The following is a 20,643-nucleotide window of genomic DNA, read 5'->3' as shown; positions in this document are numbered from 1 at the left end:
TCCGGGGCAAAAGATGCCGCTAGCTCAGCGACCATGACGAGGAACTCTGGCTCGGCAGCCATGACGTGAAACTCTGGCTCGCCGGCTATGATGTGAAACTGTGGCTCGCCGGCCATGACGTGAAATTCTGGCTCGCCGGCCATTGCGTGAGACTCTGGCTCGCCGGCCATGGCATGGGACTCTGGCTCGCTGGCCATGGCATGGGACGCTGGCTCGCCGGCCATTACGTGGGATGCTGGCTCGCCGGCCATGGCGTGGGACGCTGGCTCGCAGGCCATGTCGTGGGACGCTGGCTCGGCGGTCATGAAGTGGGATGCTGGCTCGGCGGCCATGACGTGGGATGCTGGCTTGGCGGCCATGATGTGGGATGCTGGCTCGTCGTCCGCCTCCCCCACAGTGAATGGTGAACTACTCATTAGAAGGGCAAGGTCGATATACCGAGTCAGGCTGTAGGTGCTCCGACCGTCAGGCATCAGGGAGGAAGCTGGCTCACTCAGACCTGCCCGGAAATTGTCCTTGAGGGCTACCTCATTAAAGTCCACCCGGTAGGCCAGAGCGCAGAATCCTCCACATAGTCCTCCAGGGGATGATTCCCCTGATGTAGGCGGAGGAGCTGGATTGCTGGGTTCATTGTAGGTCAGGTATTTCTGTACCGATGACAATGAAATGAAGAACCCAAGTGCAATTTATTAATAAACATGAAAACCAAAAAACCCTAACTACAAACGTGAAACGTAAACAGGAACATGACTTGACTTGACTTGACTTAAAACTTGACTTAAAACTTGACTTGACATAAACATGGCTTGACATGAACGTGAACTAACATTACATCAACAATATCTGACAAACAACAATGGAAAACATGAGGGCTTAAATACTTAATAAACCAATGAACAAACAGAACTCCAAACAAGATAATCAAACAATGAACCAGTGAAAACAAGACACATGAACATGGAGGGAAAACAGTACATCACATGACTAGGGACACATGACATGAAAAGGAACTAAACTTTTCAAAATATAAGACATTAAAAACATATACACATGACAGTTATACATTTGTAACCCACTCTGTGACACACTGCAGCTTCCGATTTCGGGACTGCTTCCCTCTGGGAGTAATACTGGGCAAATTGCCTACTGTAGTGCAAACTCTGATATCACTTTACTTTACTATGGTATTCCTATAAAAATTACTATCCACCAAAAACAAACAAAACAAACAAAAAGAAAAGAAAAAAAACAAGGTACCCATGGTTTTCTGACCATGGTATATTCTCATAAGGGTAATCTTACATTAGGTGCATACTTATGATATGACACTCACCTGCGAAGACCCACCCTGTTCTGTCATTTTTCTAGAAGGTAAAGCAGAAGATATATCATATTTTAATATGAGGGTATCATTTAATATGAGATGACTGAATAGCAAACTAAACAGTGCAGGTAGTCTAGCGTTAGCTTACCTTTCGTGAAACAAGAAAGGCTAACCTAACTAAGAAACACTGATTACCAACGTAGCTGACCAGCGTGCATATTTAAACTATAAACAAATGTAAAACGGTGAGTGATTTCAGAAAAAGAAAGAAAAAACATACTTTTATTGGTATTTGCCACTGCCAGCTCGGGAAGATGCTCATGGAAGTTTTTTTTTTTCCTACTCGTTCGGTCGCCAAGTTCCCCCAACGGATAGGCGCCCAGACTAGCTCTTCTGATTGGCCAAAATTCTCTGATCTCTTAACAGTGCCCGATGCTGCCTCTACAGATGCACAAATCACTTTTGCTCCATATTTTACATAGATATGTGGTGCAAAAGGGAGAGCGTGCGAAACTTGCGAAGCAAGCGAAAAACAGTGTTTGAGACTCGTAGCAGCAGATTCAAACAGTTGTAGTTATGTACTTGTGTTTGTGCTAGAAAAATATCCAAGAAAAAAAAATTATTTGTGAGAAAATATTCTACAAGTGTGCAACTCTCATTGGATGAATTCACATACTGATTTGCGGATGAGCAAAATTTGTCCGTGACTTCACATTTATTGATGCGGGTGTGTGAATGTGTTTTGCACCATATTCACTGCAGCAACTGTAGCAAAAATGTGAGCGTATGAGTTTCTTAATTTGTGATTCGTAGAATAGGATTTGTGCACCTGCAATGAAGAATTTGAGAAGGTGTAACTGTTGTGTTGTGTTTGTGGGAGAGAGAACAAAATCTACAAGTTTGCAACTCTTAAAATATTTTTCTCTGTGACTTCAAATTTACTGATACATTTTTTGTAATTCTGTTTTGCTCCAGAAATGCCCTCATATTTAAGTTGTTTTTTTTTACTATAAATCTTCACTTTTACTTTCAGATGTTAAAGTTGTCACTGGTTGCTTTTATCTGCTTTTTGGACCGTCAGATTTCTTGCCACCATTCACTTGCATTGAAATGACCTACAGAGCTGAGATATTCTTATAAAAATCTTCGTTTGTGTTCTGCAGAAGAAAGAAAGTCATAGACATCTGGAATGGCATGAGGGTGAGTAAATGATGAGAAAAGTTTCATTTTTGGGTGAACTATACCTTTAAATAGACCCACAGTGTACATTTTCAGGGAAATCATCCTATGAGTGGCTTATTTATAGTTGTCTCTGTAAATTAAACTCGGATAGGAGAAAGTATTTTATAAAAAAAATAATAATAATTTAAGCATAGAAAAAATGCCACACACATCGCTTTAAAACATCCTTCGAAATCCCACAGCCACTGAAGAGTTGCTAGCTGGCAGCCTGTTGAGTTTTAATGCATTTGAAGCACACGTGAATGGAGATCAAGAGCATTTCTCTGGGAGAGAGATTAAATGAAAGAGGGCTATAAATCATCACAGTGCTCTATTGATATTTGTGCGCAAGGGTTAAATGCTCCTTTCAAACGTTCAAGGGCTCTATAAATTCTATTAAAGGCAGAGAGACACAGATTAGAGGCTATGAAGAGCACTGATACACTCAATAAAGCAGTGAAATTAATGAACCATTATGAGCATGATGACCAGTGGTGGAAAGAGTGCTGATTTTTTGTTTTACTTAAGTAAAAGTACTGCTACTAAAGAAATAATTCACTTGAGTACAAGTAGAAGTACTTAGAAATATTATGACTCAAGTAAGAGTAAATAAGTAGTTTGCCAAAAAACTACTCAAGTAATTACATTACAAGTTACTTTATGAAAATTGTACATACGCTAGTACATGTTCTTGAAAGAAATTGATGCTTCCTTTCACCAAGGATGCATTAAATTGATAAAAAATACTGTCAAAATCATTAATTGCCAATATTATTACAGTTTGAAATTACTGTTTTAAGTGATATTTATTTAAAAACAATGTTATCCGTGATGGCAAACATATACTGTTTCACCTATTCCTTACAAAAGCACTCTAAAGTGTTAATTTGGTATATATATATATATATATATATATATATATATATATATATATATATATATATATATATATACTGTGTGTGTGTGTGTGTGTGTGTGTGTGTGTGTGTATATATATATATATATATATATATATATATATATATATATATATACTGTGTGTGTGTGTGTGTGTGTGTGTGTGTGTGTGTGTGTGTGTGTGTGTGTGTGTATATATATATATATATACTGTATATTATGAGTTATGAAGTAGTTGCATTTTATTCCACTTCCAGATTCTCTCTTTCATTAGTTACACACTTAGGGACCATTCACACTGAACATGTTTTTGCGTCTGTCTGCATTTTTTCAATTGTGTTTCTATGTAAACATGCGCTAGACGGACGTTTCCATGTTGCACCATGTTTCCTGTTTTGTTAAACGTCTTGTGCAGAAGCGTCACATTTTTTGACGCCATGTCAAGTTCAAAAGAGCTTCAACTTTTAAAAACCACACTTACGTTCTGTTCTACTTGATGCTCTGCATCTAGCTTTTTAGCGCAAGAATCAAAATGTCCCTTTTAGAGAGAGTTTTTTTGAGCCTCTGCTTCTATAAGTAGAACCTCAATCATAGTCCATTAAGTTTCTTTTTTTGACTGTGTCCACTGACCCACAACATTTTCATTCTGTCATTTTTCATTGCCTTTTACTTTTGTACAGACTGTCTGTTCCCACTGATAGACAGATTTGATCAGTGTTATATAAATTCCTGCCATCTGTTAGCCAAAACCCAGCAAGCAACGGATCTGCCCTGCTGTGCTTGAACTGAGTCATTATTAATAATAGCTAAACAATCGGAAATTACAAAACAATAATCACCATGGAAACAGAGGAGGCAGGGCCTGTAATTTAATGCTGGCGACTTTAAATGTTGCTTCTTCGTATTTGACCAGCACCTGAACAGCTAATATGGTTGAAAGATGTCTTCATCAAAATTGAGCATCTGCTCTCTCTCTCTCTCTCTTTCTATCTTTCTCTCTGTTTCTGTCTTATAATGATGAATCATTTTTACAGGGCTAGTGCTTGTATCTGTATCTTGTATCTTAGTTTTTGTCACTATAAATGAATAGCCTGCCATTTCTCTCTTTCTCTCTTTCTCTTCAGCATTTGCTCTCAGTTGCACTTCTCCTCTGGCTCCTGATAATGGTGACGTATCAGTCAGCGGTCTCCAGGTGGGAGGTGTAGCCTATTTCTCCTGTCTAAATGGCTATCAGCTCCTGGGCCCCGCTTCCCTCACCTGCCGAAATGCCACAACACCCTACTGGAGTGGCAGAAAGCCTAGGTGTCAAGGTATAAGACCAATCCTTCAGTGTTTTAATGATTTTCCCTGTCAAAAAGCTTTAGTTTAATTAAAATTAACACATTTTACATAAATAGTCTCATTCGTTTTTAGCTATCTGTTCATTCTGTCTTGCATAATAAAGATTAACTGAATGCAGAAAATTCACAGCAGGTTTCTCTCTCCCATTCTCTTTCTTGCCCAGCTGCTTGTGGGGGGATGTTGAGAAATGCCACTCAGGGTCGTATTGTCTCTCCCGGGTTTCCAGGAAACTACAGCAACAATCTGACATGCCACTGGGTGCTGGAGGCCCCTGAGGGCCATCGGCTCCACGTTCACTTTGAGAAAGTGGCTCTGGCTGAGGATGATGACAGGCATGTGCTCTGCATATGTGTGTGTGTGTTTATGTGTGTAAATAAGTAACTTGGGCTTAAAAATGCACATCATTTTTCACAATTTGATACCTGTTGGTTCAAAAGTACATTTGTTCTTACACATTGGCATTGTAACATGGACTTTTAATGTCTGTCATGTCTTAAGCCTTGCTTATGAAACCTAGAAAATAGAGCTTTCTATGCATATAACATAGAAAAAAATCTTAAAGTCTGTTCACTCTTTCTGTTTTGTTGTTGCTTGACTTCCTTTTGTTTGTTCTTAGACTGTTGATAAAGGATGGCAGTAACATTGACTCTCCGCCCCTGTATGACTCATACGCAGTGGAGTATCTTCCCACTGAGGGTGTGACCAGCACCGCTAGGCATCTGTTTGTGGAGTTCACCAGTGATGAGACGGGCACGTGCACTGGTGCTGCCATCCGATATGAAGGTACATATGAAGGCTATCCTTTAGTCTAGTCTTCTAAACTTTGTATTTCCATGTCATTTTGTACTGCTTTTGTACTATATTCTATATAGAGTAAATTGTATATGGTATTGTATATTGTTTTTTCTTACACATAGAAGTATTGTACATTGTGAACTTTCACACTATCCCATGTATGTTGCCAATAGCTGTATTTGTAACTATTTCCACCAGCTCTGCCGTGTGGCAGTAAAAGATTCTATTCTGTTCTATTCTATTCTGCCGTGTTCTATTCTATTCTAATTTGTAGTGTTTCGGTTCTGTTCTATACTTTTTTGTTCTATTCTATTGTGCAGTGTTCTATTCTACAGTATTCTATTCTATTTTACAGTAGTCTATTGTATTCTGCAGTGTTCTGCTATTTCTATTCTGTTCTTTTCTAATCTATTCTACAGTATTCTATTCTATTTTACAGTAGTCTATTGTATTCTGCAGTGTTCTGCTATTTCTATTCTGTTCTTTTCTAATCTATTCTGCAGTATTCTATTCTATTCTGCAGTGTTCTAATCTCTAGTATTCTAATATGTTCTTCAGTGTTCTATATTAGTCTTCTGTTCTACAGTATTCTATTCTATTCTAGAGTATTCTATTCTATTGTACAGTATTCTATTCTATTCTATTCTGCAGTGTTCTAATCTCTAGTATTCTAATATGTTCTGAGTGTTCTATTCTACAGTATTCTATTGTATTTTACAGTATTCTATTTTATTCTGCAGGGTTTTTCTGTTATGTTCTATTCTTTTGTACAGTGTTTACTCTATAGCATTCTATTCTACAGTGTTCTTTTCTACAGTAATCTATTGTACAGTGTTCTGTTCTACAGTATTCTATTCTATTTTACAAAATTTTATTGTATTATGCAGTCGTGTTATTTCTATTCTTTTAATTTCTAATCAGTTCTACAGTGTTCTATTCTATTCTGCAGTGTTCTAATCTATAGTACTCTAATATGTTCTACAGTATTCTATTCTATTCTGCAGTGTTCTAATCTCTAGTACTGTAATATGTTCTGCAGTGTTCTATTCTACAGTATTCAGTTATACAGTATTCTATTCTATTCTTCAGTGTTCTATTCTACAGTATTCTGTTCTAAAGTATTCTTTCTATTCTGTAGGGATCTATTCTATTCTGCAATGTTCTATTGTATTCTATAGAATTCTATTATTTTCTTCAGTGTTCTAATCTATAGTATTCTAATATGTTCTGCAGTGTTCTATCCTACAGTGTTCTATTCTATTCTATTCTACAGTATTCAGTTATACAGTATTTTATTCTATTCTTCAGTGTTCTATTCTATAGTATTCTGTTTTAAAATATTATTTTTATTCTGTAGAGATCTATTCTATTGTTCAATGTTCTTTTGTATTCTGTAGAATTTTTAATCTAGTGTTCTATTCTGCAATATTCTATTCTATTCTATCCTAGTGTGCCATTCTACAGTATTCTGTTCTATTATATGCTGCAGTGCTCTATTCTACAGTATTCTATTATAGTCAACAGTGTTCTACTTTATTCTGAATAGATTATGTGTTGTGTTTTTATATATTTATGTCTTAGAATTGTTTATGAGACAAAGTGTGTTTTTTATACAATAATGTGTGTGTCTTTACAGCATTTTCACAGGGCAGCTGTTACGAGCCGTTTGTGAAGTATGGAAATTTCTCCACAAGTGATCCAGCGTTTGGAGTTGGTTCTGTGGTGGAGTTCTCCTGTGAGCTGGGTTACACACTGGAGCAGGGCGCTGTTATCTTACAATGCATAAACCCTGAAAATCCCCAATGGAACGAGACAGAACCAGCCTGCCGAGGTAGTTTTGCATGTATGAGTGTGTGAAGCCTCTCTGTCTGCCTTCTGGCTGGTTTATTTCTGTCACTCTTGTTTGTGTTACCCTGAGAGAAGTAAAAATTGTTCACTACAAAGCTTGATCCATTTCTAATCTAATTTCTGTTTTTAATTGTGATTTTACTATCTTTGTGATGTTGTTGTTGTTGAGAGAGTATAGTCTATTGTTTAATTAAACTGATTTGTAATCCTTAAGTTTGTGTTCTTTACAGCTGTGTGCAGTGGAGAAATAACAGATTCAGCAGGTGTGGTGCTTTCTCCAAATTGGCCTGAAGCGTATGACAAAGGTCAAGACTGTATCTGGGGTCTGCACGTGGAGGAGGACAAGAGATTCATGCTGGACGTCCATGTGTGAGTACCTGAAACCTCAGACTGGAGATCAGTGGAGGAAATGGATCACTATGGTGACTGAAGGAGAAATAAAGAGCTGTTTATAGTAATTTGCTACAAAGTTTCAATTTGACCAGCTCTTTACTTTTCCCTTAACTTCCTGCTCCATGACGACAAGTGTTTTCTGTGCTTAGTGATTATTTAATCACAATGCACTACATAAAGCAGTTAGGAATATTTGTTGGTGTGTGTGGGGTAGGGTGTCTGTTGCCCTATTATTTCCTCTAATGAGAATGCTTTTACTCCTCCATTAGCATTCAGTGCAGTTCACCAGCTCTTAATTATGAACAGTGTGCATAATGACGGCTGATTAATTGATTTACTTCAGACATAGAGGCCACCCACAGACTTATTAACACTGAGAACTTATGGGCCAACACACAGGTGACAGGCTGTACACCTAGGCAATCACACATGAACAGGGTACTTTGATATAGTGGGGATTCTTCTAATATCTGACTGATGTAGTATTTTCTGTTGTAATGTTTTAGTTTTTGCTTTGTCATCCTTCATAAGTAGCTGGATCAGAACAAATAGGGCTTTTACAGAGAACCACAGAAAACAATTTAATGGTCATATGGATGGTATGTGGTACTAGTTAGAACTACTTGTTAGGTTTTGGGGCATTATGGGTGAGTTGTAGGGTGGTATGGGTGGGTTTTGAGGCAATATGGGTAGATATGGAGTAGTATCAGTGGGTTTTAGGTTTGTATGGGTGGATTTTGGGGTGGTGTAAGTAGGTTTGGGCTTGTATGGTTGGGTTTTAGTGTAGAATGAATGGGTTTTGGGCCAGTATAGGTAGGTTTGGTGTGGTATATGTAGAATTAAAGATGGTATAAATTGGTTTTGAGTCTATATAGGTAGGTTTGGGTTGTGTGGGTTTTGTGGTGTTATTGGTGAGTTTTGGGCATTATGGGTAATTTTGGGGTGGTATGTGTGGGTTTTGTGGTGTTATTGGTGAGTTTTGGTGATGTATGGGTAGGTTTGGGGAAGTATCTTCAGGTTTTAGGGTGGTATGGGTGGACTTTAAGGCAGTGTAGCTAATTTTGGGGTGGTATGGGTGGATTTTAGGGTAGAATTAATGGGTTTTGGGCCGGTTAAAGGTAGTTTTGGGGTGGTATACAGAATGTAGAATTTATGATGGTATAAGTGGGTTTTGGATCTATAGAGGTAGGTTCGAGGTGGTGTGGGTGGGTTTTGTGCTGTTATTGGTGAGTTTTAGGGACGTATGGGTAGTTTTGGCGAGGGTATGGGTGTGTTTTAGGGTGGTATGAGTGAGTTTGGGCCAGTATTGGTAGGTTTGTGGTGGTATGGGTGGGTTTTAGGATGATATGAGATGGTTTTGGCCTGGTGTAGGCAGGTTTAGGTTGTTATAGGTGGGTTTTAGGGTGGGGTGAGGGAAGATTGGTTTGTGATGGGTGGGTACTCTGTCAGGTGGCAAAGGAGTTTTTGCAAAGGCCACTGAATGGGAGATGTGCTAACACTGTGGCATTATTAAAACTAACTTTATTCTCTTTATTATTAAAAAGAATTAAAGTAAAATTAACTTTTTTATTGCTCAGACATTCTTCCCCTCTAAAGGTTACATGTGTAGACGTCCAGCTTTGCTATGGTCCACCAGTCATGGAGTCTTGCTCAGATAGTGCTCAGATAAGTGTGACTTTATCTCTGCACCCAGAGACACGATGTCCCAGCATGCATCATTAGTTCATTTTTCCTGGCTTCTGCACAGAAGTATCTTCCAGATACTCTTCCAGTATCTCTCTGGTATCCCCACAGAGAATCGTCTCCAACCATCAGCCTGTTCAGTGAAGGAAGAAACAAAACCCCATCTCAGTTGTTCATCAGTGTGTATCATCCTTCTTATTTAACTCAAACAGTTTAAACCCATCATTATACCCCAAGGGAATTGGGCCTGTCTATTGCCATCGGAAGTGTTTCTGCATTTCTTAACTCAGTGTTAAACTCCCAGACTGTGAATGTTAATGCAATTCATCTTTGAACTTAACAAACAAGAGAGCCCACAGGAGGGTGTGAGCTGTATGTTGGTCCTGAAGATTCTGCCTCTTTGTTTTCCCAATCTACACTGTATAAATAAATCTAAACTTCCCCGCTGAAGAGGTAAATACAGTCTCCCAACAGATTAGGGAATCTAAACTTTGGTATTTACAATTCCATGTAGCGTGGCAGAATGGAAAACATGATTGATTCTCATTGTCGATACTGTTCAGTCTGCCTATATAATGTTTTCCCCTCACATTAGTCATATTTGTTTGGAAATGAAGATGAATTGCAGAATGACATCAACAAACCATCTGGGAAAATTGCAGATGGTAATATGTCGGATCCTTATGTTATCATTCTTCTTAATAAAAGGGATAATTCACCCAAAAACAAAAAATTCTGCATCCTTAGTTCACCTGTAACCCGTATGTTTTTTATTTTTCTCATTGTGTGTATTGATATACACTAATGGTGTACATTCATGTGTGTTGTTCCATTAGTCTTCATCTGGGGAAGAATGACCTGCTAACCTTTTATGATGGTGATGACCTGACAGCCAACATCCTGGGCCAGTACAGTGGCTTTCTCCCTCGATTCAGACTCTACACCTCTACGGCTGATGTGACCATCCAGTTTCAGTCTGATCCAGCCTCCAACGTCTATGGCTACAACAACGGCTTTGTGGTGCATTTCTTTGGTAGGTGGAACTACTAGAAATCAATGTGCAGATCATCTTTACATTTCAACATGTTTTACTTGCATTTAAAGTATTTTTCACAAAGGACAGTACATCATGGGTAGATATGATTTATATTTGACATTTGACAAGAATGCTGTGAAATTAAAGTAAAAATGAACCTTAATCGAAATTGACCCTATTACTTTCTTAATACACATTACTGGTTTTATTGTGCAAGATTAATTGGAGCATTTTATTCCAAAGAAAAATGTCTGTAGTCTGCCTTTTATCAAAATAAAATTACAGTAACACTTTAAAATAAGGTTCCATTTGTTAACATTAGACAGAGACCGGTGAGATATCCCAGGACACTTCTTTCAGGGAGTAGTAACATTTTTTGCATACTTTTCTTACAGCACCTTTAAAGACTCTAGACTTTGTAAACAGCAAACAAAAATGTGTCAGCGGGCCATGGTCAATGACGTTTTCTGCCTGTCAATAATTTTTTGCATTCTTATATTCAAGGGCAGACTGGGAAGAAAAATTGGCCCTGGAGAAAACTTTTTGAGCGGGGGTGGATGGTGTTGGGGGGTGGGGGGTTGTGGTAGTGTGTTTCGCTTGTCGGAATTCTAGAACGTCTAAAATCACTTACAGCAACTTTAATGCATTTAGCATCATGAACTAACAATGAACAATATATATTTTACAGCATTTATTAATCTTTGTTAATGTTAATTAATAAAAATATTGTTCATTGTTAGTTCAGAGTACATTAACTAATGTATACTTATACTGCGTTTTGTTACTACAAACTGTTGAAATTAACAATTACCAAAAATAATTAATGGTCTAAAAGTATTGTTATTTGTTAGTTCATGTTAACTAATGTTGTTAACTAATGTTAACAAATGGAACCTTATTGTAAAGTGTTACCAAAATAACTTGATCGCAGAATTTTCCTTATTGGGTGAACGATCCCCTTCAACAGTAAAAATCACAAAATCGAAAGATCACATGTCCAAAAGCATTTTTTGTCTCTCTTTTCTCCTTTCACCACCCAAATAATAGAGGTACCACGTAACGACACCTGTGCAGAGCTGCCAGAAATTCCCAATGGCTGGAAGAGCACGTCCCATCCTGACCTGACCCACGGAACGGTGGTCACCTACCAGTGTTACCCAGGGTTCCAGCTGCATGGTTCTGAGATCCTGATGTGCCAGTGGGATCTGACATGGAGTGGAGACGTACCCATTTGTGAGAAAAGTGAGAGCTAGCAACACTCTTAAAGGTCACACTAGATCATTAGTGCTTGATTGACGCTGGGAAAATTTTATTAATGTGCTCATAACCACTGCATAGAATTAAATCTAGGTCAGCTGCTACTGCAAACTTTATTATCTACTGGTGAAATAAGGTTAATACATCTAATAATCTTCCTATAATAATAAAGTCAGAATCATCAAAAGTTAACAGGATAGTTCACCCCAAAATGCCATCCCAGATGTATATGACTTTCTTTCTTCTGTTGAACACAAACAAAGATTTTTAGAAGAATATTTCAGCTCTGTAGGTCTATACAGTGCAAGTGAATGGGTACCAAATTTTGAAGCTCTAAAAGCACATAAAGGCAGCATAAAAGTATTCTACTTTACTCCAGTGGTTAAATCCATATCTTCAGAAGCGATACTATAGGTGTGGGAGAGAAACAGATCAATATTTGAGTCCTTTTTTACTATCAATCTCCACTTTCACTTTCACATTCTTTTTTTGTTTTTTGTGATTTGCATTCTTCGTGCATATCGCCACCTACTGGGCAGGGAGGAGAATTTATAGTAAAAAAGGACTTAAATATTGATCTGTTTCTCACCCACACCTATCATATTGTTTCTGAAGACATGGATTTAACCACTGGAGTCGTATGGATTACTTTTATGCTCTTTATGTGTTTTTTGTAGCTTCAAAATTTTGGTACCCATTCACTTGCATTTCTCTCCCCTTTTCTCCCCAATTTGGAATGCCCAATTCCCAATGTGCTCTAAGTCCTCATGGTGGTGTAGTGACTCGCCTCAATCCGGGTGGTGAAGGACGAATCTCAGTTGCCTCCACATCTGAGACTGTCAATCCACGCCAATACAATCTTATCACATGGCTTGTTGACCGCATTACTGCGGAGACATAGTGCCTGTGGAGGCTTTACGCTATTCTCTGTGGCATCCATGCACAACTCACCACGCGCCCCATTGAGAGCGAGAACCACATCATAGCGACCACGAGGAGGTTACCCCATGTGACTCTACCCTCCCTAGCAACCGGGCCAATTTGGTTGCTTGGGAGACCTGGCTGGGGTCACTCAACAGGCCCTAGATTCGAATTCGCGACTCTAGGGTTGGTAGTCAGCGTCTTTACTCGCTGAGCTACCCAGGCCCCCTGATATAGCACTTATTTTAATAATATCTGTCAGATAATAGGGACGCTTTATGTGTTGCTCATAACAGCACCTTCACATTGCATCAAACATAGAAGTATGCAAAACTATCATTTTAAATAACCTTCCAATTAATTAAACACTTAGAAAATGTAAACATTTTAACCCCCTAAAAATTATTAATTTTCTCTATGTTGTTAAAAAAATGTTGCTAAACTTCAGTTAAATCATATAATCTGTGAGCCACATGATATGAGCCTTTTCAACTTTCACAATGAACTCTTGGTGAAACTGTCTCACTTTTGTGCAGTGATGTTTAATATTTTCATGTGTTTCATTTGTGATATATGTTTAGTCATGTCATGCGAGGATCCAGGGCTGGTGGAGAACAGTCGCAGACGGGTGACTGGCTCTCTTTATGCTGTGGGATCTTCAGTGGAGTACATCTGTAACAAAGGATACTCGCTTTCTGGCCCTGGAGTGCTCACCTGCTACAGCAGAGATACTGCAGACCCAAAGTGGAGTGAAAGACTGCCCAAGTGTGTCCGTAAGTGGATGGTACCTGATGTATCAAAAAAAAAATATATAATTTTGTTGAATTAAACAAATAAAGCTGTTGATATTTATCCAGCACAGCAAGAGATGCAACCTTAATTGGTGCTTTTCCAACTTCAGTTCTTTCACTCTACTGCCATCTAATGGACTTTAGGATTAAATATTCACCATAGAGTAACTTAAACACTTTAGTACATATTGTGTTACATCAGTAATTGAGATCTCTATGTCTGTGTTTTTCTTTAGCTGAGAGATATGAGCCCTGCAGTAATCCCGGCGCCCCCTCTACGGCCATCCAGAGTTCAGAAAAAGCTTTCTTCCAGGCAGGAGAGACTCTGAGTTTTACCTGCCGTTCAGGATATGAACTTCAGGGTGAAGCGACTATCCACTGCCTCCCTGGACATCCCTCTCAATGGAGCGGTGTGCCCCCTATGTGCAGAGGTAGGAACTCTATTCCTAAAAAAAAAAAAAAAAACATTTGCACTGTACATAACAGATTGTATTAGATTTGCACTACCCATGTGTATGTGTGTATGTATGTATGTGTGTGTCTGTACGTATGTGTATAATTAGTTTTTATTTTGTATTATTATCTATGTCTTGCTGCTGTTTTTGTATTGTTTTTGTATTGTTGTGTACTGGAAGCTCCTGTCACCAAGACAAATTCCTTGTATGTGTAAGCATACTTGGCAATAAAACTCATTCTGATTCTGATTCTGATTCTGTTCAACAAAATCATATGGAACTGACCTGTACTTTTAGAAAATAAAAAGGTCTGTTAGGCAGCAAAGCATAGTGAAAGGAATAGTTCACCCAAAAATGAAAATTCTCTTATCATTTACTCACCCTCATGCCATTCCAGATGTATACGTGTTTCTTTCTTCTGCTGAACACAAATGAAGATTTTTAGAAGAATATATCAGCTCTGTAGGTCCATATAATGCAAGTGGATGGTGACCAAACATTTTAAGTTCCAAAAAGCACATAAAGGCAGCATAAATGTAATCCATATAACTCCAATGGTTAAATTCATATCTTCAGAAGTGATGTGATAGGTGTGGGTGAGAAACAGATTAATATTTAGGTCCTTTTTTTACTCTAAATACTCCTCCCTGCCCAGTAGGTGGTGATATGCACAAAGAATGTGAATCGCCAAAATCAAATTAAGAAGAATGTGAAAGTGGAGATTTGTAGTAAAAAAAGGACTTAAATATTGATCTTTTCCTCACCTATCAAATTGCTTCTGAAGATATGGATTTCACCACTGGAGTTGTATGGATATATTTTATGCTGCCATTATGTGCTTTCTGGAGCTTCAAATTTTTGTCACCATTCACTTGCATTGTATGGACCTACAGAGCTGAAATATTCTTCTAAACATCTTTGTTTGTGTTCAGCAGAAGAAAGACAGTCATACAAATCTGGGATAGCATGAGGGAGAAAAAATGATGAGAAAATTTTCATTTTTGAGTTAACTATCCCTTTAACTCTCCTAATTTTTAAACTGAATTCATTAGTTTAATGAAAGCTAATCTAGCTGATGTGTTGCAGTGGCAATATTAATAGAAGCATTAGGAAAAATTGACCTTTAATTAAAAGGTCATCTATAATAATCTCCATTAATGTAAGTCATTTAATAGTTTAGGGTTTTAAAGCTCTTTTTGTAAGTGCTTGTTCTTACCTAATCATTAATTTTCAAATTCTTGCTTCAAGTGTCTCAGAAGTTTTAATAACAGGAATTAATATTGGTGTTTTTCAGCCTCCTCTGGAAACTTTGATGAACACAGACTGAACGGTGATACCATATTTCATTCCGATCTTGAAAACTATCAATACATTTTGATTGATTTTACCATCTTTATATCTCTCAATAATATAGTGACCATATTATTTTGCTTTTTAAATGCAATGCTCTGTCAAATGCAATGGATAAGTGGGTTGTGATGCATTTTGCTCTCCATACTAACAATTGCTCTGGTTCAATATTTGTGTAGTGTTTAGCAGATCTCTTCAAGTCTTTAACTTCCTGTATAATGTCTTCTTTACAGCTACCAGAGCAGAATTCAGTGTGGAGGGTGTCAATATTGCCATTGCAGTTCTAATTCCTGTAGCACTGGTGCTGATGTTGCTCCTAGCAGTTTTTCTCTGCCTCTCAATGTAAGTTCCATCATATGTTCTAAAAAATGATGGACATAGCTTTGGAAGTTCAAACTCACGTATCCAAGGGCAGGAAAAAGGACATGTAGCTTTTAGATTCAGGGTTTGTTTTTGCTTGTCTTTGCTAATAAAGTTGTTTTTGTCTGCCTCTATAGAGCTCAGAGCAAGACCCTTCAGCTCCCTGGGTCTTCCTCTCCACCATATGACAACATGACTGAGGAATCTGCTTTTGATAACCCCGTTTATGAGACAGGAGTAAGTATGGATGCCATGAACCTCAGAGACGTGGCCTCACACAACACCATCGTCCTGTCCTGATCAGCCCTGCCTGCCATCCTGTCATTGTCCAGCAGAGGGAGCAATTCTGTATGCCATTCTAGTATTCACCTACAAAGAAAGACGATATGTTTGCCATTATGATCTAGATGTCTATATTTATTTCACCAGCAGGGGGAGCCATTTATTCTGCCATTCTTTCATTTACCAGCAGAGGGAGCCATTTGTGTCATTCTGCCATTCCATCTGACTAATCATGACTGGTCGGCAGATCAAATAGTGGAAGTAAAAGGAATTCGCACAAAGCTCTAAATAGTATTTGTCATTTCATTTTTAAAGCCATGAAGTATAGGACATCCATAAATCCTCCTAATATTTTCTGTCCAGTATTTATGATGTTCTTATCAGTAACACGTAAGTAATGCTGCTACTACTATAAAAATGAGTACCACTTATATTATTACAAATGGTCTTCATAGTTAATGAGTTTGAAGTTGCATAATGAGCTTAAAGGAATATTCAGACTTCAGTACAAGTTAAGCTCAATCGACAGCATTTGTGGCATAATGTTTATTACAACACAAAATTTATTTGGACTTGTCCCCCCTTTTCTTAAAAAAAGAGAGTAAATCTGTGTTACAGTGAGACACTTACCATGGAAGTGAATAGGGCCAATCTGTAAAGGTTAAAATTCTCACTGTTCCAAAGTATAGCCACAAAATGTAAACAATATGCATGTTAATGTGATTTTAATGTGTTAAAAATCACTTACTATCATTTTCTGTGCAAAGTTATATCCAATTTTACAACTTCCAAGATGACATAACAGCTTAAACCCTAAAACGACCGTAATAACTACAATTTAAACAACTTTAAAGCCCAAATAATACACACAGTTTAACAGAAGAATGTACAGTAAGTGCTTTTATAAAATTATAAGCTTCACATTTCTGCCTTTAAACCCTCCAAAAATTTGGCCCCATTCAATTGTAAGTGCCTCACTGTAACCTCGATTTTTGATTTTTTAAGGAAAAGGAAGCATGAGTCAAAATAATTTTTTTGTGATAATCAACATTAAGCCACAAATGCTGTCAATTAATTTGTATCAAACCTGGAATGTTCCTTTAAAGTTGCATCAGCAAAATGTTTCCTGAAGACTCCTTGGGAATGGCCGGTTTCATGTTTTATTTGAATTATATTTAAAAAAAAAAAAAAAAATATATATATATATATATATATATATATATATATATATATATATATATATATATATGGATAGATGGAAATATTCTGTGTCCCTTATGTAGACATTCATTTTAGATGTTACCATACCAAACCCCTTTATGCTTCAGGCTGTGGGTCATGAGCAGCTACAACTCAGATGGTGTATGTGTCTTTATTTACTCTCTACCTGCTCTCATTTTGGAGATTTGTATGGCTGGGCCTCCATCTTCACCATTTGTTGCCAGTGTTTTAGTAAGCCATACTAACCATTAACATGGAGATCAGATTTTTCTCCTCTCTCTAACAGAATGTTTCCATTTACCATTATCTGATGAATTGTTCTGAAATTAAATGTTCTGATAAAATCCTATTTGGATTATTGACATACTTAATAAGGTTTCGCTTACATTATATTACCTTTACTTTATTGGAATGTATATTTTTCATGCTGCTCATAGGACTCATTGTGATTTAAATCTTTTTGTGTTCACACGTAATTCATTTCATGTGTTTTATGTCTTTTTAATCAAATAACAATAAAATACTAATGTAGCCCTTTAATTTGCTTGCACATTATACATAAATTAAAACTGCATTTCTGAGCCTTCACCATAACTATAATGAAAATGTTTTTGTGGTAAAGGAAATATAGCAGAAAAATTAAGTACTTGCTACATTAAATAAGTTAGTTTAAGCGTGAACTCGAAAGTATTAAGTACATTCTACATTTGTACAAAATTCAAACATGAAAACATTAATGCTCTAGCTCATAAGTAAACATTATTTATCAAATCAAATCAAATCACTTTATTGTCACACAGCCATATACACAAGTGCAATGATGTGTGAAATTCTTGGGTGCAGTTCCGATCAACATAGCAGTCGTGACAGTGATGAGACATATACCAATTTACAATAACATCAAATTAACACAGCACAATTTAAACATCTGATATACACAAATGTCAAATATAAATCATATTTATGATTATTTGTTATCTTTACGATGCGTTATAATGCATCAACCCTAAAGTAGAAAACCTCATCATATTTATCTGCTAATCTGAGAAAAATTCACAGGTATATAAAATAAGTAACTCTTACTTAACTTCTTGAAGCTGGTGTTACCAGCATGTTCTGGGCTTAATTAATGAGCTTGCATGGTTTTACTGTGTGCATGTTTTATTGTTGATTTTGTTGTCATTTAGTAACTTCTTGTTTTGTGAAGTCTGAAGTTCATTTTCTTCTCAAAATTACTCATTCATGATCAAAAAAAGTATCTGTTGATTGTTGAAATCATCGCGTTTGGTTTACCAAGTGTTGAGGTTTGCATGTGCAGCTCTGAGTCTTGTTACGTTCACCAGTAATGCAAGGTAATGTTGTCAAATAGAATACAATAAGCATCCCTGTGGAATGTAGTACACAACAAAACATGAGTTAATTAGGTAAATTCAAAATGTGAAATGATTTAATAAAATGTTCATCAAATTTTAAGTACAATGTACATCAGATTTGTAAGTAAAAGTTACTGTTTAAACTAAAATTGTAAGTTAAATTTAGTTAATTTAGTCAATATTATGTCTTTAAGTTGATTTTACTTAATTTTATACCAATAACATTTTCTCAGAAAAACTGCAAAATAAAAGTCACGGAAATCTTACTAGTATTTTTTTTTCAGTGTATAATGAAAGGTCTGTGCTATTTTAGTAAACGTTATGTCCATTCCAGAGTTTTGTATTTAGAAGCTTTTACTATGGTCCAAATACAACTTCAGGATCATTAGCTGTATTTTAATGGGCTCAGAGTTTGCACAATAAGGCAAAGAATCCCAGAGGAATCACAGGAACTGCTTTTCAATATTCTGACAGGTGACACATTATCAATCTACTGCCCTGAAAACTATATTTGTCTATCTTTTCAGGATGCAAGGCAATACGAGGTGTGTATGTAGAATCCATCTGTCTTTTGGAACCACTCCTCAACAATATCTCTACATTCCTTTTCTCTGCTGGGCTCCTGTAAATGTGTTTGTCTCTAGAGGTCCTCTCCCAGCACAGTAAAGATGGTGGACAATATGGTGTTTATATGCTGTAGCACTTCAGAGGCTGAGGCCTGTCTTGTACTTTCTTTGTCTGGTAACCCCTCAAGGCTCACACTTTGAGGTTGGATGAATCAATTAGGTAATTTTCTTTCTTTTTTTTTTCTTTTTTTTTTCACATTGGGGAACAATGAAGGTGAAAACTGTTTTCACCCACATGCAGCAAACCCCATGAGATTCAGGTGTGTGAGTGGCTGAAGAATGTTGCTTCAATTGAATTTCAGAATGAGCCCTGATCATGGTGATTAAACCCTTTTCTCTGTTCATGTATAACACTAGTGCTGATGAATGTCACTCTATGGGGGATTCTTTGCTGAAAACTTTGTAAATAAACGGTCTAAAACTACATTATGCTGCTTTGTGTTTATTGTGCAATATTAGGTGCAACTGTATAAACGGTTCTTTAAATAAGTGTGAGCGTCTTGCAGCTAATCATTGAAGAGCATGACCTTTAAAATCTGCTGCTAGTTATATTAAGATTTTATTTTAGATTGGGCTAAATTTGATTCTAAATAATGGATATATATCAATAAAAATATGAATAGGAGTAATATAGGCCTAAATATCTTTACAAATAGGCTACATAATTGAATGAATGAAATGAAAATGTTTAATTCGCTTTTAATGATCAATGATTATTATGAAAATTTGTGTATCCAAAGAACAACATGGGAAAAAATGCTGCGGGTTTAAATTTAGATTTGCATTCATGCACACGCTTTAAATTGTCCCTCTGTTCTTCCTCTTCGTGCATTGGTTCATGTCTCAGCGGTCACGACACTGACCAATCAGAGGCCGGAAATTACCCTCACACTACAAAGAAGCTCAAACACGTAAACAAACCTGAAACGTACTGCATAACTACCTTTACTTACTAATTCTCACCGGTTTCTGTGTTAAACGTGTCTCACTTCCATAAAACGATATTAACGGTGCCGAAAACGATCCCCATCAACGAAGAGGATAAAAAAAAAAAAAAAGAAAAAAGGAAAAGCGCAAGATGGCTCCGCTGCTGACGGGGAATGTTGTCCGATTCGCGAACGAACCGTTGTTTTGAACTGGCTTTTTTTTAATGATTCACTTGAGCCGATTCGCTAAGTATTTGTAAATCACTCGACGAGAACTTAGCAGTAAAGTTTTGACAGTGGGGTGGCAGGTGGCATTTTGATAAAAACAACGCAATGTTTGACAAAATACATAAGAAAAATGTTGAGAACCTTATTTAGAAAATGTAGAATTAATGTAAATGTTAAGAATACAACGTGTAAACGTTGAGAAAAACATACCGTACAAATGTTAATTAGAAAACATTAATAAACAGAAAAAATATTTTACTACAAACAATCGCGATGGCAAATCAGCGAATAATTTTCATTGAACCGGCTCATTAG

The 20,643-nt window shown here is 37.0% G+C and overlaps 1 protein-coding gene and 1 long non-coding RNA gene across 4 annotated transcripts in view; one reads left to right on the top strand and one right to left on the bottom strand.

Annotated features, from left to right (window-relative positions):
• LOC127433943 (seizure protein 6-like) overlaps nucleotides 1-19,721 on the top strand; it is a 66,628-nt gene extending 46,907 nt beyond the window's left edge. Inside the window, exons 5-17 of one of the 3 annotated variants that reach the window (XM_051686330.1) lie at nucleotides 4,567-4,752; nucleotides 4,947-5,115; nucleotides 5,400-5,566; nucleotides 7,215-7,409; nucleotides 7,657-7,795; nucleotides 10,339-10,535; nucleotides 11,586-11,780; nucleotides 13,298-13,489; nucleotides 13,744-13,938; nucleotides 15,257-15,292; nucleotides 15,546-15,654; nucleotides 15,810-16,020; nucleotides 19,076-19,721. In XM_051686330.1, the coding sequence (XP_051542290.1) occupies nucleotides 4,567-4,752; nucleotides 4,947-5,115; nucleotides 5,400-5,566; nucleotides 7,215-7,409; nucleotides 7,657-7,795; nucleotides 10,339-10,535; nucleotides 11,586-11,780; nucleotides 13,298-13,489; nucleotides 13,744-13,938; nucleotides 15,257-15,292; nucleotides 15,546-15,654; nucleotides 15,810-15,972 (1,943 nt within the window). In that variant the 3' untranslated portion in view covers nucleotides 15,973-16,020; nucleotides 19,076-19,721. Of the gene's footprint in view, nucleotides 1-4,566; nucleotides 4,753-4,946; nucleotides 5,116-5,399; nucleotides 5,567-7,214; nucleotides 7,410-7,656; nucleotides 7,796-10,338; nucleotides 10,536-11,585; nucleotides 11,781-13,297; nucleotides 13,490-13,743; nucleotides 13,939-15,256; nucleotides 15,293-15,545; nucleotides 15,655-15,809; nucleotides 17,112-19,075 lie in introns of those variants that run through there. The other 2 variants (XM_051686331.1, XM_051686329.1) reach the window with 2 other exon arrangements.
• On the bottom strand, nucleotides 17,131-20,260 carry LOC127433945 (uncharacterized). The gene is made up of 2 exons (XR_007895959.1): nucleotides 20,128-20,260; nucleotides 17,131-18,560 (listed from the first exon to the last, which is right to left on the bottom strand). It is a non-coding gene; the product is annotated as an uncharacterized LOC127433945 (long non-coding RNA).
• Nucleotides 20,261-20,643: the final 383 nt, after the last annotated feature.

Source organism: Myxocyprinus asiaticus, chromosome 43 (assembly GCF_019703515.2).
Source record: "Myxocyprinus asiaticus isolate MX2 ecotype Aquarium Trade chromosome 43, UBuf_Myxa_2, whole genome shotgun sequence".
Taxonomy (NCBI): domain Eukaryota; kingdom Metazoa; phylum Chordata; class Actinopteri; order Cypriniformes; family Catostomidae; genus Myxocyprinus; species Myxocyprinus asiaticus.
Note: the sequence above shows the minus strand (reverse complement) of the source record. Positions and strands in the feature narration are given on the sequence as shown.